This window comes from Tupaia chinensis, unplaced genomic scaffold (assembly GCF_000334495.1).
Source record: "Tupaia chinensis unplaced genomic scaffold, TupChi_1.0 Scaffold000051_1, whole genome shotgun sequence".
NCBI lineage: Eukaryota > Metazoa > Chordata > Mammalia > Scandentia > Tupaiidae > Tupaia > Tupaia belangeri.
Window position 1 is genome coordinate 8,055 of NW_006159509.1, and position 15,962 is coordinate 24,016.

General features: G+C 38.7%; 1 protein-coding gene across 1 annotated transcript in view; it reads right to left on the reverse strand.

Moving 5' to 3' along the window:
- LOC102483142 (serine/threonine-protein kinase Nek1) overlaps positions 1 to 15,962 on the reverse strand; it is a gene marked incomplete at its 3' end in the record, with an annotated part of 67,081 nt that overhangs the window by 894 nt on the left and 50,225 nt on the right. The window contains exons 12-14 of the mRNA XM_014591339.2: positions 13,247 to 13,453; positions 7,410 to 7,470; positions 1,374 to 1,525 (exon numbers count right to left, since the gene is read on the reverse strand). Of these exons, the coding sequence (XP_014446825.1) occupies positions 1,374 to 1,525; positions 7,410 to 7,470; positions 13,247 to 13,453 (420 nt within the window). The remainder of the gene's footprint in view (positions 1 to 1,373; positions 1,526 to 7,409; positions 7,471 to 13,246; positions 13,454 to 15,962) is intronic.

The following is a 15,962-nucleotide window of genomic DNA, read 5'->3' on the forward strand; positions in this document are numbered from 1 at the left end:
TTGTATTCTTTTTTTTTTTTTTTCTTGAGAGGTTTTCGCTATAGGGTGCGTGCACTCGCCATACAGACAGAGAGAGACATAGAGACAGAAAGCGAGAAGTCACCCCTCAGGGGGGATGGTCACACCGCAATCCCTTCTCCTCCATTCTCCTCTCGGAATCTTGGGCACGCATGCACACGCGCCTGGCGTGTTTTAAGCTACCGGGTCTGGGACGCGAACCGTGGTCGACTACATGGGAGTCTAGCGACATAGCCATTACGCTAACTGCTGGCTCACCATTCTTGTATTCTTTAGAGCTCTCTTTATCCATGAAAAACTAATTCTCTGAAAACAGTTAATAATTACTAATATTAAATTTCCCTTGTCCAAATCAGTGTGTGGTTTTTATTTCCTGATTCAATGCTATTACAACTTCCTTGTAGACTGAGTTACAGTAATCATTTTCAACTATTCCATGAAAGATTTTAACTAAAGTGCCCAGTCATTCCTACAAGATCATCTTACAGCAGTGCTTATACATATGTATGTATCTAAGCATGCATGTGTATATGTAGTCCAAAACAAAGTCCCAGATAGCAAAGTATGTAGTTAGCAGCATAAAGAAAATGTCATATTCCTTCAACTAATATTATTCATGGCTTTATCACTTAAATGCTACAGGCCTTAATTTTTTCATCTGAAATATGACAGAGTAGTCTATGAATGACTACATTTCTTTCTGCTGTATGATTTTTATTTATTTTAAAGTCTCAAATACAAAATTTCCCCCCATTTTAATAAAGTATATCACAAGTGTCTGCTGCTTTTATATACAACAGTAAGTGGTTCTGCTTAGGTAGTTCAAAAGTTACTTCATTTATAACATCTCTTTTTATTGTTTTTTGTTTGTTTGAGATTTTTGCCATAGGGCATATGTACTTGATGAAGAAAGACAGAGAGAGAGACAGAAAAAGGGAAAGTGAGAAATCATTCCTAAGTGGGGATGGCCATATCATGATCCCTTTCCTTTAATTCTCCTCTCAGGATTCTGGACACACAAAAACCTGGTGTGATTTTCAAGTCACCAGGCCCAGAGCTACAACTGTGGCTGGCAACGTGGGAGTCCAGTGCCTTAATCACTAAGCCATCTGAAGGCCTCATCAGCTTTATTACATCAATTTTTTTAAAGGGCTTTGTTTTCATGTAATATATCTACATAATGTTTATGACTTCTCTAAAGCTTCTTAGTTTTAGGAGACTAGTGAAGCAGAGAACAGCCATGTTCCTTAATAATAAAAACTATCCTATTAGTATCAGGATGACTGAATTCAGCTGCAATAAAATCAAGTCAGAATGATTTTTTCAGTAATTCACAGTTTGTAACATGATCATACCTGTTTATACTTTTGCAGTGGTTTCTTTTCATGTAATTTCTTATCTCCATATTTCTTATATGTTAAAGGTACTCCATATTTAGCAGCAGGCTTTGTAATCTTCTGTGCAGGCACAACAGAAACCACGTTTTGTCCAGAAGCTGGTCTTTTAGCTATATGAAAGACACAAAGAATTTTTTTCAGCAATTCTTTTTTTCTTTTTAAGAGAAATTTTTGCTGTAAGGCACATGTGCTCACCAGAGAGACAGACAGCAAGACAGAGAGTGAGTGAGAAATCATTCCCCGGAGAGGATGGCCATATTGCAATCCATTCTTCTCCATTCTCCTCTCAGGCTTTAGAGCAAACACATACACATGCCCAGCATGAGTTTCAAGCTGCCTGGTCTGGGACTCAAACTGTAGTCAGCCACGTGGAAGTCCAGAGCCTTAACCACTACATCACCTGCTGGCCCTTTAGCAGCTTTATATTAAATTTTTAATTTAAAAATTCTTCAAGTTAGCACTTTTTCATTTTTACAATCATAGACAGCATTTCATTTTATTTTATTTTAGAGAGATTTTTGTTATAGGGTATGCGTATTCGCTGGAGAGATAGAAAGTAAGAAATCACACCCCAGGGAACCAGCAGTTAGTGTAATGGCTATGTCGCTGGACTCCCACGTAGTCGACTGCGGTTCGTGTCCTGGACCCAGTGGCTTAAAACTCACGCCAGGCGCGTGCGTGTGCATGCCCAAGATCCTGAGAGGAGAATGGAGGAGAAGGGATTGCGGTGTGACCATCCCCCCGGGGGGTGATTTCTCTTTCTGGCTCTATGTCTCTCTCTGTCTGTCTGGCGAGCGCACACGCCTATTAAAAAAAAAAAAAAAAAAAAACTCTCCAAAAAAAAAGAAATCACACACTAGAGGGGATGGCCACACCACAATCTCTTCACCGTTATTCTCCTAGCAGGATTTTGGGCATGCACACACATGTGCCTAGTTGTTGGGTCCGGGATTCAAACGATGGTTCACTACATGTGAGTCCAGAGACGTAGCCACTACACCATTTGCTGGTCCCACATGAACAGCATTTTAAACTTTTCATCAAATATCTTATTTATTCCTTAGCATATATTAATGCCTTAAGTACTTTACACCAAAGCCACTTCTGAAAGAGGCAAAAAGTCAAACTCCCTTAAGATGCTGTTCACTAAGATACTAGTTCACTGATGCTCACATGGGGAGATGCCTACAGAGAAATGAATGCTGGGGTAGCACCTCCATCTACCACAGCCTTGGTCTATTCTGACATCCCAGAAGCAACATTAATGAGCATAAAAGCAAACTAAAGCTGAATGAGATTAATAATCATTTCCATCCAAGGACACAAACATTGGAATCGAACCAGCTCAGATTATTCTGCCTATCGGGGACTGTTTTTTTCCGTAGAAGGTAGCTTCCAAGTAGCCTGAGTAACTTGGGAGTTGGCTTTCCAAACTGTTGCCACTGATGGTATGGTGGTAAAGGTGGCTGGATTCCACATGGCAGCCTGAATAGTTGGAGTCTCAGATCCAGTGGTGGGTGTGTGGGTGTGTGTGTGTGGTCAAAATCCCAAGAGAAGAATGGAAAATGGATTGTGGCTTGATTACCCCCTGGGGAGTACTTTCTCATGTCTCCCCTTTCCCCTGTCTCTCTCTAGAGAGTATACATGTCCTGAAGGAAATTAAAAAAAAATATGTTACCACTTATACCTTTGACAGTGACATCTACAAACCAATTTACAGTGCTCTGGGAGTTGTGCTTCTACAGTGGAGAAGCAGCATCACCAGGAAATGAGCTTATAGTCTCCCTTTCAGTATTTGGTCATTCTCCTTAGCTTTCCCCAATTCCATATTAACTTCAATTCTGCATCATCTCATTCTGTACTATCTCTTCTCCTGTTCTTCAGTCTCTTAGGATGAGCAGCTGGTGAATTAGCATTCTCATTGGTGGACATGGTTATGGGAGAAAGGGAGAGAGCTGCATGGTAGATTCAGGCTTCCACAGGAGGTAGTGCGGAGTTCTCAGGCTGGGCGTTGGCTACCATTGGAACGCCCACTGAAGCTCAATTCAAGGACAGAGTGTTGCTAAATGTATTAATATAACCTCTCCCCTGCAAAATACTGTGTATGCCAGAAAAGGAAAAAGTGGTACAAGAAGACAAGATATTAATAGTTCCATCCACATTCCAGAGAAGAAAAAACATTTCTTTTTTTTTTTTTTTTGGAGAGGTTTTTGCTATAGGGCGCGTGCGCTCACCAGAAAGACAGAGCGAGACAGAAAGTGAGAAATCGGGATGGCCACACAGCAATTCCTTCTCCTCCATTCTCCTCTCAGGATCTTGGACACGCATGCACACAAGCCTGGCATGAGTTTAAGCCACCAGGTCCAGGACTCGAATCACTGTCAACTACATGGGAGTCTAGTATCTGCTGGTCCCTGTCTTTGAGCATTTCTCAGGGTCAGTGACAAGGCTAATTGCAGCATAAAGCTTAAAGTAAGGAGCTGCATCCTGCAAAATATTTATAGGCCAGCACAGCAATACCACTCCCCTGACAACAAATAACTTTATAACTTCTACGTAGGCTTATCATGTGGAAAGAATATGCTGACACTGGATGCTTGTTTTTGTGACAATGAGGCTTTTAAGATTTGACTTCTTACGAGGCTTGACTGTCAGGAGAGAGCATGTTGATTCTGCTGTACATCTCAGTCTCTTGTTATTATTATTATTACTTAAATGCCACAGTGCATGAATACTTGGCAGAGAGACAGAGGGAGAAATACTCTTAATGGGACATGATCATGCCACAATCTCCTTTTCTCCATTTCACTATTCCATCAGGATTTTAGGTACACAAGTACATGTGCCCAGCATGTTTTTCAAGCTGCAAGAGGTAGCTTGGTTGTCCGAACCGTGGTTGTCACATTCTCAGTGTTTAAAGGTTACACTGTGAAGCCACTTCCTTCTGTGAGTTTTACTGAAGGTGAGTTGACTTCTCAGCATGATGGCAGGATAAGTCTATGGTATTTAAGAATTTAAAGACTTAAGTACGGGTGGCTTTCCTGAGAGCACACTGCCATACTACTTCCGGCCTATGAGGACTTATTTTTATGATATTGTATTTATTGTTATTATTAATTTATCCAATCTCAAAATGAGTAAAACATGCACAGCATTATGTTTGAAAAACCATGCACTCTTCACATCTCAATAACTGGCACTGATTTTAGAAATCCATTCTGAAATCATGGCATCCAAAAAAAATTTCCTCTTATACAAGTAAAATTAAATACCTATACATAGTATGTAACTGCAGCCATAATCCTACAAAGGCTCACACCACTTACCAAAAAAACTATCCTTAATAAAGTTCTTGGCTTCACAGTAACTTACTTTTCAAAAATTTTAGAACACAAAATATTTCTCAAAAAATTTACATAAGTATTTTTATAACATTCTATAACACTGTTCTCAAAATACTAGCTAAGGGGAACCAGCAGTTAGCGTAATGGCTATGTTGCTGGACTCCCACGTAGTCTACTGCGGTTCATGTCCCAGACCTAGTGGCTTAAAAAACTCACGCTGGGTGCGTGTGCACGCATGCCCAAGATCCCAAGAGGAGAATGGAGGAGAAGGGATTGCGGCGTGACCATCACCCTGGGGGGTGATTTCTCACTTTCTGTCTCTGTCTGGCGAGCGCATGTGCCCTATAGCAAAAAACCTCTCAAAAAAAAAAAAAAAATACTAGCTAAGCATTTCATGGAGATATGAGCTTTAAAATCAGACATCATTTAAGACAAAACATGGAAATTCTGTTATTAATTTGTCAGAAAGTGTTGTATACTGCCATATATGACCATTCTTTTCCTTTAAGTATGCATACAAGACAGAGAGAGAGGGAAGGAGAGAAGGAACATACTCCCTCATGGAGTAACGGGGCTTGATCATCTCTGATTCTCTAAATCATCATGACACTGAGCATGTCTGTCCACATGTCTTTCAAGCTGCTGTGGCCAGGATTTGAATCCTGGTTGGCCATGTGGGATCTTTCTTCTGGGCAGTGCCTAAGGACTGTGCTAGGCCACACAGCAATTCCTTCTCCTCCATTCTCCTCTCAGGATCTTGGACACGCATGCACACAAGCCTGGCATGAGTTTAAGCCACCAGGTCCAGGACTCGAATCACTGTCAACTACATGGGAGTCTAGTATCTGCTGGTCCCTGTCTTTGAGCATTTCTCAGGGTCAGTGACAAGGCTAATTGCAGCATAAAGCTTAAAGTAAGGAGCTGCATCCTGCAAAATATTTATAGGCCAGCACAGCAATACCACTCCCCTGACAACAAATAACTTTATAACTTCTACGTAGGCTTATCATGTGGAAAGAATATGCTGACACTGGATGCTTGTTTTTGTGACAATGAGGCTTTTAAGATTTGACTTCTTACGAGGCTTGACTGTCAGGAGAGAGCATGTTGATTCTGCTGTACATCTCAGTCTCTTGTTATTATTATTATTACTTAAATGCCACAGTGCATGAATACTTGGCAGAGAGACAGAGGGAGAAATACTCTTAATGGGACATGATCATGCCACAATCTCCTTTTCTCCATTTCACTATTCCATCAGGATTTTAGGTACACAAGTACATGTGCCCAGCATGTTTTTCAAGCTGCAAGAGGTAGCTTGGTTGTCCGAACCGTGGTTGTCACATTCTCAGTGTTTAAAGGTTACACTGTGAAGCCACTTCCTTCTGTGAGTTTTACTGAAGGTGAGTTGACTTCTCAGCATGATGGCAGGATAAGTCTATGGTATTTAAGAATTTAAAGACTTAAGTACGGGTGGCTTTCCTGAGAGCACACTGCCATACTACTTCCGGCCTATGAGGACTTATTTTTATGATATTGTATTTATTGTTATTATTAATTTATCCAATCTCAAAATGAGTAAAACATGCACAGCATTATGTTTGAAAAACCATGCACTCTTCACATCTCAATAACTGGCACTGATTTTAGAAATCCATTCTGAAATCATGGCATCCAAAAAAAATTTCCTCTTATACAAGTAAAATTAAATACCTATACATAGTATGTAACTGCAGCCATAATCCTACAAAGGCTCACACCACTTACCAAAAAAACTATCCTTAATAAAGTTCTTGGCTTCACAGTAACTTACTTTTCAAAAATTTTAGAACACAAAATATTTCTCAAAAAATTTACATAAGTATTTTTATAACATTCTATAACACTGTTCTCAAAATACTAGCTAAGGGGAACCAGCAGTTAGCGTAATGGCTATGTTGCTGGACTCCCACGTAGTCTACTGCGGTTCATGTCCCAGACCTAGTGGCTTAAAAAACTCACGCTGGGTGCGTGTGCACGCATGCCCAAGATCCCAAGAGGAGAATGGAGGAGAAGGGATTGCGGCGTGACCATCACCCTGGGGGGTGATTTCTCACTTTCTGTCTCTGTCTGGCGAGCGCATGTGCCCTATAGCAAAAAACCTCTCAAAAAAAAAAAAAAAATACTAGCTAAGCATTTCATGGAGATATGAGCTTTAAAATCAGACATCATTTAAGACAAAACATGGAAATTCTGTTATTAATTTGTCAGAAAGTGTTGTATACTGCCATATATGACCATTCTTTTCCTTTAAGTATGCATACAAGACAGAGAGAGAGGGAAGGAGAGAAGGAACATACTCCCTCATGGAGTAACGGGGCTTGATCATCTCTGATTCTCTAAATCATCATGACACTGAGCATGTCTGTCCACATGTCTTTCAAGCTGCTGTGGCCAGGATTTGAATCCTGGTTGGCCATGTGGGATCTTTCTTCTGGGCAGTGCCTAAGGACTGTGCTAAAGGTCAGCTCTTATATATAATTTGAAGGTGCATTTTTTGTGAATTACATTTATCTTACAATTATCCCAACTTACATGGACAAATAGTTCCAGTATAATTAGGCTTGATTATTGCAAAAAGATGAAAGGCCCCACATTAAATTTTATTTACCTGGTACAGGCTGTGCTCCAGACTTTGTAAATGTTTTTAGACAAAATTCTTCTGCAATAAGCTTAGATTGAAAGAGAAAACAAAAGTTAGAAAAAGTGTTAAAATTTGAAAATTAAAAAAAAACGCATTAATTAGAATCTATTTTTTTCTTTTTAAATTGTAATTATTTTGCCAAGTAAACCACTAATTGAAACCAAGTATCCCACTCAGCAAATTCCTTTCATGAGAATTCCTTTCTATTTTACTAAAAAAAAAAATTGGTAGTGTGCATGTGCTTTTTTTCCCAGGGGGAGAAATGAAGAGGGAAGATGAGAAAGTGAAAAATCATCCCCATCCCTCCGCCTCCCTTGGGGAATGATCACACCACAATCCCTTCTACACTTTGCTCTCCTTTTGGGATTTTTGGGCATGCACACACACAGGGCCTGGTATGTTTTTTCAAGCTGCAGGGTCTAGGACTCCAACAGAGTGGTCAGCCATATGGGATCCCAGCTGCCTTAACCACTATGCCTGCAGTTGGCCCACCAATTCACTTTTATTATTTTTCCAGATAAGTTTTTTTTTTTTTCTGGTAACAAAACTTATTATTATTATTATTTTTAATTTATTTATTTACATTCATTTACTATACATCATTATAGCATACAAAATGAGATTTCTCATCCAGAATACACTGTATATTGGCTCAATCAAGCACATCAACATACGTGTTATCAACAAATAATTTTCCATTTCTTGTTTCCTGTGTATTTTGCCTTTTTTTTTTTTTTTTGGCCATCCTTGATTCCCTATCCCTCACCCTCTGCCATGTCCCATCCTCCTCCCACATTGTCTCTGGTATCCATGGTTGCTTTCTATGCCTTTTGTGGCATGCAAGAAATGCCTAGTTCTCAGGAGCCAGGAAGGTGTCTTCAAGAAGGCCTGTTCCCTTGCCTCTCCTGGGTTGGGAGGGAGAGAGGGAATTATTAACAAGATAAAGGGAAAGGAGGGGCCAGAAAGCCCAGAAAATGTTTTGCCTTAAAAAAAATTTTAAAAAGAAAAATTACAAAAACATGAGAAGACAGAGACAGAGAGAGGGGTAGAGAGAGTCAAAGACAGATACAGAGACATGAGGCTTTAAAGGGGTCTTCCTATCACGCGAGTTTGTGTGTTGGAGGGGGACTGAGTTTGTGTGCTGAAGGCTGAATTATCAGTAGAAAATCTTCATTTCTCTGTTTCCCCTGAAATGGCTAGTTCTCAGGAGCCATGAAGGTGTCTTCTTCCAGACAGGCTTTTTAAAATCGAGTTAATTTAATGTGCCACATAGGACCCCTGTATTACTTGCCTATTTCAAATCTCTGCAATTTAACACATTACATATATGAATTAACCTCTATAGTCTATGTAAATCTTTATCCCTAATTTATTTCAAAACTTCTAGGAATAATTTAGTTATGGTAAGGAACTCTCTCCAAACAACCTTTTAGTTATTTTAACGTTATTTTGAATCCTCTGAGCATCTTATAACTATAAGCATTTATTGGCTATTGCAGTATTACATTATTTAGTTTATTATTATTATTTTAAAAATTTGCTACAGGGCACATAGACTCACCAGAGAGTAAGAGTGATGGGGGTGGGGGATGCAAGGGGGGATTGTGAAAGCCAGCCACCAGGTCTGGAACTCAAACTAGTTGGCCATCTGGGAGTATAGTGCCAATACCACATATCACCTGCCATCCCCACAAGTGTCTCTTTTTAATGTTACTATAAATTTTCCATTATTCTTCAGAATTTATAAACGTATTTTTGAGAAGTGAAAATTGTTTATATTTCCTACAAGTAATTTTCTTTCCTTACTTCATTTTTTTCACTTTAGTACAAAACTATGATATCAACAAAAATTTAACTCAATTTAAGTTGCTCTTATTTTCCTTACTGGGTTGGGGAGAGAAAGAAAAGTGAATTTTCTCTTTTTTCAAGAGAACTGAGGTCATGGGACCAGCAGTTAGCGTAATGGCTATGTCGCTGGACTCCCACATAGTTGACCGCGGTTTGAGTCCTAGACCCGGTGGCTTAAACTCACGTCGGGCACGTGTGCATGTGTGCCCAAGATCCCGAGAGGAGAATGGAGAAGGGATTGTGGCGTGGCCATCCCCTCTGGGGAGTGATTTCTTGCTTTCTGTCTCTATGTCTCTCTCTGTCTGGCGAGCGCACACGCCCTATAGCAAAAACCTCTCCCCGCCCCCCCTCAAAAAAAAGAAAGAGAACTGAGGCCTGTTGGAAAGAATATTCCTACAATAATACTGAAACAGACACCCAATAGGCAAAAACAAAATCAAAACAAAATAAAACAAAAAATAAACCTTAACTGGTTGTCTTTCTCATGAGTTCTCAAATCAGCAGTATCAACATCACCTGGAATTTATAAAATATGCAAAATCTCAGGCTTCGACCTAAGAATTACTGAAACAATGTGGTGATGGTAACTGATGATGCCCTCCAAGTGATTTTAAAATGTGCTAAAGTTTGAGAACCATGGCATTACAGGAAAAATTTAAGTGAAAGTCTGACCAACAGGCAGCTCAGGTCAACTATATGAATGTGTTTTTTCTTCTGAATATTTATATTTTTTCCCTGGAAGAAAATGGGTGCTTTATAATTTCTACCTTGCCCCGAAAATTAGACAATTTCCCCCTTTGAGTGTGAGTTTTTCTTTTCTCCTGTGTGAATGCTCACATGATTGAGCGATGGGGCATGTAAGATCCAAGATGAGCCTGGAATCCCTATACTGTGCTATCTCATACAGTGGCCACTACTCATTTATGTAGCTATTTAAATTTAAAATAAATATAATAATATTTATATATATATATAATCAGCTTCTCAGTCACACTAGCCGCATTTCAAGTGCTCAATAACCGATGGAGGCTACAATAATGAACAAGGCAGAAGAACACTTCAGTCATCACAGAGTAGGCCAGTGGACAGCACCTATATTCATGAGTCAGAGTTCATCCATCACTCGTCAAGCCACATTCAGCAATGCTGTTGCGAGGGTACGTAAGACTGAGGACAGGCCCTATTAACTCTGGCTGATGGCACTGAGAAAATATAAGTATTAAAATAAAAATTGGCACTGGCCCTGTGCTCGGTGAAGGGAGCCAGATTACACATGGCCAACTGCCCTGAGGGCTTGAAAAACACACTAGGCAGGTGTGCATGTGTGCCCCAAATCCTTACGGGATGGAGAAATGGAGAAGGGATTGTGACATGTCCATGCTCCATTGGAGGATGCTTTCTCCCATTCCCTGGCAAGCACGTGTGCTCTCTGGCAAATTAAAAAAAAAAAAGAAGAAAACTAAGTAAACTAAAAAAAAAAAAAACAGAGTATAAAATGATATTGAAAATAATAGTCTGTATGTTGCAGTAAAGCTTATAAACTGTATCAAAGTTATAGCCTTAAAAAATGTATCTCTGAGACCAGCAAATGGCATAATGGTTATATCACTGAACACTCATGTAGTCAAACATGGTCGGGTCCTGGACCCAGCAGCTTAAAACTCAGGCTGGCACGGTGTGCATGCCCAAGAGGAGAACAGAGGAGAAGAGACTGTGGTATGGCCATGCTCCCTGGAGGTAGATTTATTGCTTTCTGTCTCTCTGTCTCTCTGGCAAGCACAGAGAGACAGAGAGATTTTTGCCCTATGGCAAAAAATCCCTCTTAAAAAATGTATCTCAAACCTCTTCACTTGAATACTGAACAAAAATGATATATTATAGAAAATAAATCTGACAAACAAAAGATAAAGATTTTTACTAAAGAATGAAATCCAAACAATGCTTAAATACCAAAAAGGAGTGTCTACGTATATACTAAACATGTGATGATAAATATTCCAACTGTTTCAAAAATCAAAGCCTGCCTTTCTTTCTATGGGATAAGTTTTGCATAGTTCAAGCTTGAATATTTTCTCATTGCTAGCTAGGTGAATTCCAGTGCTTCAGCCTTGAGACTGGATGCTAACTGCTGGTTTTGGGGGAAAGAAACCTCAGCAAGAATAACTGATGTCATTGTTCTCCAGTAGCTGCCAAGTAAACAACAGCATACTGTATATAAAACTGCCCTTGCAAATGTTTTTTTATAACAAAGGAGTCTTAGAAGATACCCACATTTCAGAGGTTGTTGCTATGTCCTACACAAGTAAACCTTTTTTTCTTTCACTCTCTCTCTCTCTTTACTTTGCCAGAAGGCATGTTTACTCACTAAAGACACAGAGAGAGACAGAGAATAGAGAGAAAGTGAGAAAGCACCCCTTATTAGGAATGGTTACCCTGCAATCCCTTCTCCATTTTTTCCCTCCTTTCAGGATTCTGGGGATGCACATGTGCCCAAGTCACTGAGTCTGGGACTCAAACAATATGGATGGCCTTGTAGGATCTGGCCACCCCAACCATCATGCCACAGCCCAATGTTTAACTTCCAAATATTAGTACGCTTTCTTGCTTACTAAAGCATTTTCCTAACAGTAATAGTTAAATACATTTCTCTGTTTTTTGAAGTGAATTTATTCATAAGAATGCCCTCTCTTTTAAAAAAAAATTTACTTTATGTATTATTATTTTTTACTTTGACCAGAAAGCAAGAGAGAGAGAAAGAGAAAGGGAAAGTAAGAAAGCAAGCCACCAGGTCTGGGATTTGAACAATAGTCAGCCATGAAGCAGTCAGCACCTTAATCACCACCCTACTTGCCAACCCCAAGAATGTCCTCTTAATAAACCAGGATATATGATACTTCCTTATCTTCCTACAAAAATATAAAAGTAATGAAACTGTGGGACCAGCAGTTAGTGTAATGGCTATGTCGCTGGACTCCCACATAGTCGACCACGGTTTGCGTCCCAGACCCGGTGGCTTAAACTCACGCTGGGCGCGTGTGCATGCGTGCCCAAGATCCCGAGAGGAGAATGGAGGAGAAGGGATTGTGGCATGGCCATCCCCCGTGGGGGGTGATTTCTCGCTTTCTGTTTCTCTGTCTCTCTCTGTCTGTCTGGCGAGTGCACGCGTCCTATAACGAAAACCTCTCAAAAAAAAAAAAAGTAATGAAACTGCCATTTTGCTAGATATCTTATTTACAGAATAGTTTAATACTGATTTTAAAAAGACCACACTAAGTATGAAAAGTAAAATAATTCCCATTTCAGGTGATCACATTTTTATGAATAACTTATACATAGAAAAAATACGTTATGACTTTTCTGACAACTTAATAAATTGCTTTATAACAGCTGTCAAATTAAAACTTAACAAATACTGAACTATGCACCTATATGAGAGCACTGGAGGATAACGATGAGTCGATGACCTAGTATACATACGTATCACTGTCCATAAGAACAACTTCCAATCATTCTCTATCAAATAGCATACCATTTTATAATCATAAGTTACATAGATAATGTATTTATATTAGTATAATAAATGGACGTGTTGATAATATTTACTATATACTGAATATGTCAAGCACTCATGTGTTAGACATTAAGCACTTGATGTGCATTATCACTTGTAATTCTCCTAACAACCTTATGATATATATTTATATGTATCATTGCTCACAGGTAAGAATAGTGAAACACAGAAAGGTTTAATAATTTTATAGTCAGAAACTGAAAGGAAACGTTGCACAACTGGAAAGAAAGGAAGAAAAAAGCTACGGAAAGGAAAGCGATGCCAATACAGCTTGAGCAAGGAACCTCAACCCCTCAAGACTCTGATGTGGTCTCCTCAATAACAGAGGGCATGCATTAGTTAAGAAACATAAGCCCACTCTTTAATTTTAAGTAAAAATACATACCTGAGGTGAGAGAAATTTTTCAATGCGTTTGGCTATAAAACCTTTCTCCAATATGGAGTTGACTGATGGTCTATCCCTAGGATTTCTTTTAAATAACTGAGAGAGCAGACTGCGGAGATCATAGGAATAATGCAAAGACACAGGTGGGAAAGATCCGGATATTATCTTCAGTACCAGGTTTTTCATACTGCCAGCTTCAAATGCATGCTTAAGTGTACACCAGTACCAGGTTTTTCATACTGCCAGCTTCAAACTGAAATCCAGAAAATAAACAAATATATATGAAAACATACAAAAATTGAAAGTGGTAATATCAGTGATGAGAAATAGTCCTTTTCTTATCAACATAAAAAAGAAATCGAAATCTTTTTCAAATAAATTAATCAGCACTTTCTAGAGCAGTTAACTTATTGATCTATATCTGAAATAGAGTATCAGTGCTCAAAAAATAAAATGCTATAACTTGCTATAGCAGTAACTGATACACAAAATGCTAAAAGATCAGATTTAGGTGTTAACAAATATTTTACAGACCATGACGATAATAAAGATGTAAAAGACTACACCTTACAGGTAGAAAAATTAGAGCCAAAAAACCACAAGGGGGAAATACAACACCCTGTGGACTTCATGTAAGACCTGCATTCCTATGCCCCTATTGAAATGACTAGAACAAAAGTATTTGGGAAAGACATAACATATAAAGCCAGTAATTACTTTCTTTAAGATAGTGTTCACTATTATTATTTTTGTGTGTGTGATGCTTTCAAAAGCTACAGAATTGGCAATGTGGTAAATATTCCAATGGGGAATACAAACTATATTCTCAGGAACACATTTTTTTTTAATTAAACACAATATAAACTCTAAATGAAGTGAAAAGAAAATAGATGTGGATTAGTTTAAAATCTAAAGATTTCATTTGAAAAGAAGGTAAAATTAAGCTTTTGATACCTCTGTAAAATTGTATAGAACAATTATACAATGTTGGCATGTTCTTAATGTATATATTAAGACAGCAAAATGTGCTATAATTAAGCATCAGTGATTTTGTACTAATCATAAGAGTTCTATTAAATGTTAAAGTTGCTTCACACATTTAAAATATTCGGTTTGGAGAAATTTGAGTAAATTCAATCCTGCACAATATCAGTACACTGAAAAGGAATCTTAACTAGAGAAAAGATATAGTCCTCTATTCTTTTATGCCAGTAAACTTTTATTCATCTTTCAACTGACAAGCTCTTCATAAAGGATGGTGAATTACTTAATTTTATGTTCATTTAATAGTAAACAAGGTGCTGGCAGGTGGCGTGGTGGTTAAAGGCACTGGACTCCCACCTGGCTGATTGTAGGTTGAGTCTTTGACCTGGTGGCTTGCTTTCTCACTTTCCCTCTCTCTGTCTCTTTTTCTCTGGTCAAATTAAAATACTACCACCACCACTACTACTACTATGAAATAAAGTTGAATAAAATAATTCTTTGAAAACAGAAACTAAAAAAAGAGTAAACAATTTCAAAATAAGAAACAATGGGGGTTAAACAGTGGCACAGGAGTAAAACATGGTGCTCTACAAGGCAATGCCATATAGGAAGTTTCTCAGTTCAAGTCTGGAGACTTCCCTGAGTAGCCAGGGCATAAGACTGCCCATAATCTGAGGCTGGCTGAGAGCTGAGGGTGGATCATGGTGTTAAGACTTTAATAGGGTTACTATGTCTCTTCTCTCTCTTTCTCGTGAAATAAATAAAGAAAAAAACCTTAAATAACTAAGAAAGAAGTGATTATAACAGGACAATATAGATGAGAGGCTTTTTAAAAATCCATACTGGGACCAGCAGTTAGCGTAATGGCTATGTCGATGGACTCCCATGTAGTCGACAGTGGTTCGAGTCCCGGACAAAGCAGCTTAAAACTCACGCTGGGCGCATGTGCGCACATGCCCAAGATCCCGAGAGGAGAATGGAGGAGAAGGGATTGCGGCATGGCCATCCCCCCCGGGGGGGGGGGGATTTTTCACTTTCTGTCTCTCTGTCTCTCTCTGTCCAGCGAGCGCATGCACCCTATAGCAAAAACCTCTTCAAAAAGAAAAAAAAAAAATCCATACTGACTTAAGCTTAACATGACTGTGTCACAGAAAAATTAGCCAATTCCTTCAAAATCACAGATTATCACCATCCCACATCACTTTGGCAGCCTATGATTTTTTTTCCTTAACAAATAAAAAAATCTAAGGCGATCCAGAAAAGGATCCAACCATTAAAATGAGTAACAAAAAATACTCCCCAAATAACATCAAGCAATAAAAACGGGATATAAAGCTGCTTATATAATATAATCCAACTTTTGTGGAGAAAAAAACAATCACAAAATCAATTTTATAAATTAATCTAGAATGAAGCCCAGAAGAAAACAACAAAGTATTACAGGTAGTCATTACTCGTTAGAAGAACTACTTATATTTATTTGCTTCTTCATATTTTTATATATTTTCTAAAGTTTCATTGTAATGAAAATAGGTAACTGTTTAGTGGGAGAACATGTTAAAAATGATTTTGAAATGAAAAATGATTCAATTAAACCTATTTAGAAGAATACTTTCTTTTTGATGTGTTATATACTATTTCAAAAACATCTCAAAAGTATACATTTTAGCCCCGCTCCGGCGGGGGCCCCCGCAGCCGGGGGGGGTTCACGCCCCCTGCGCAGCCACAGGCC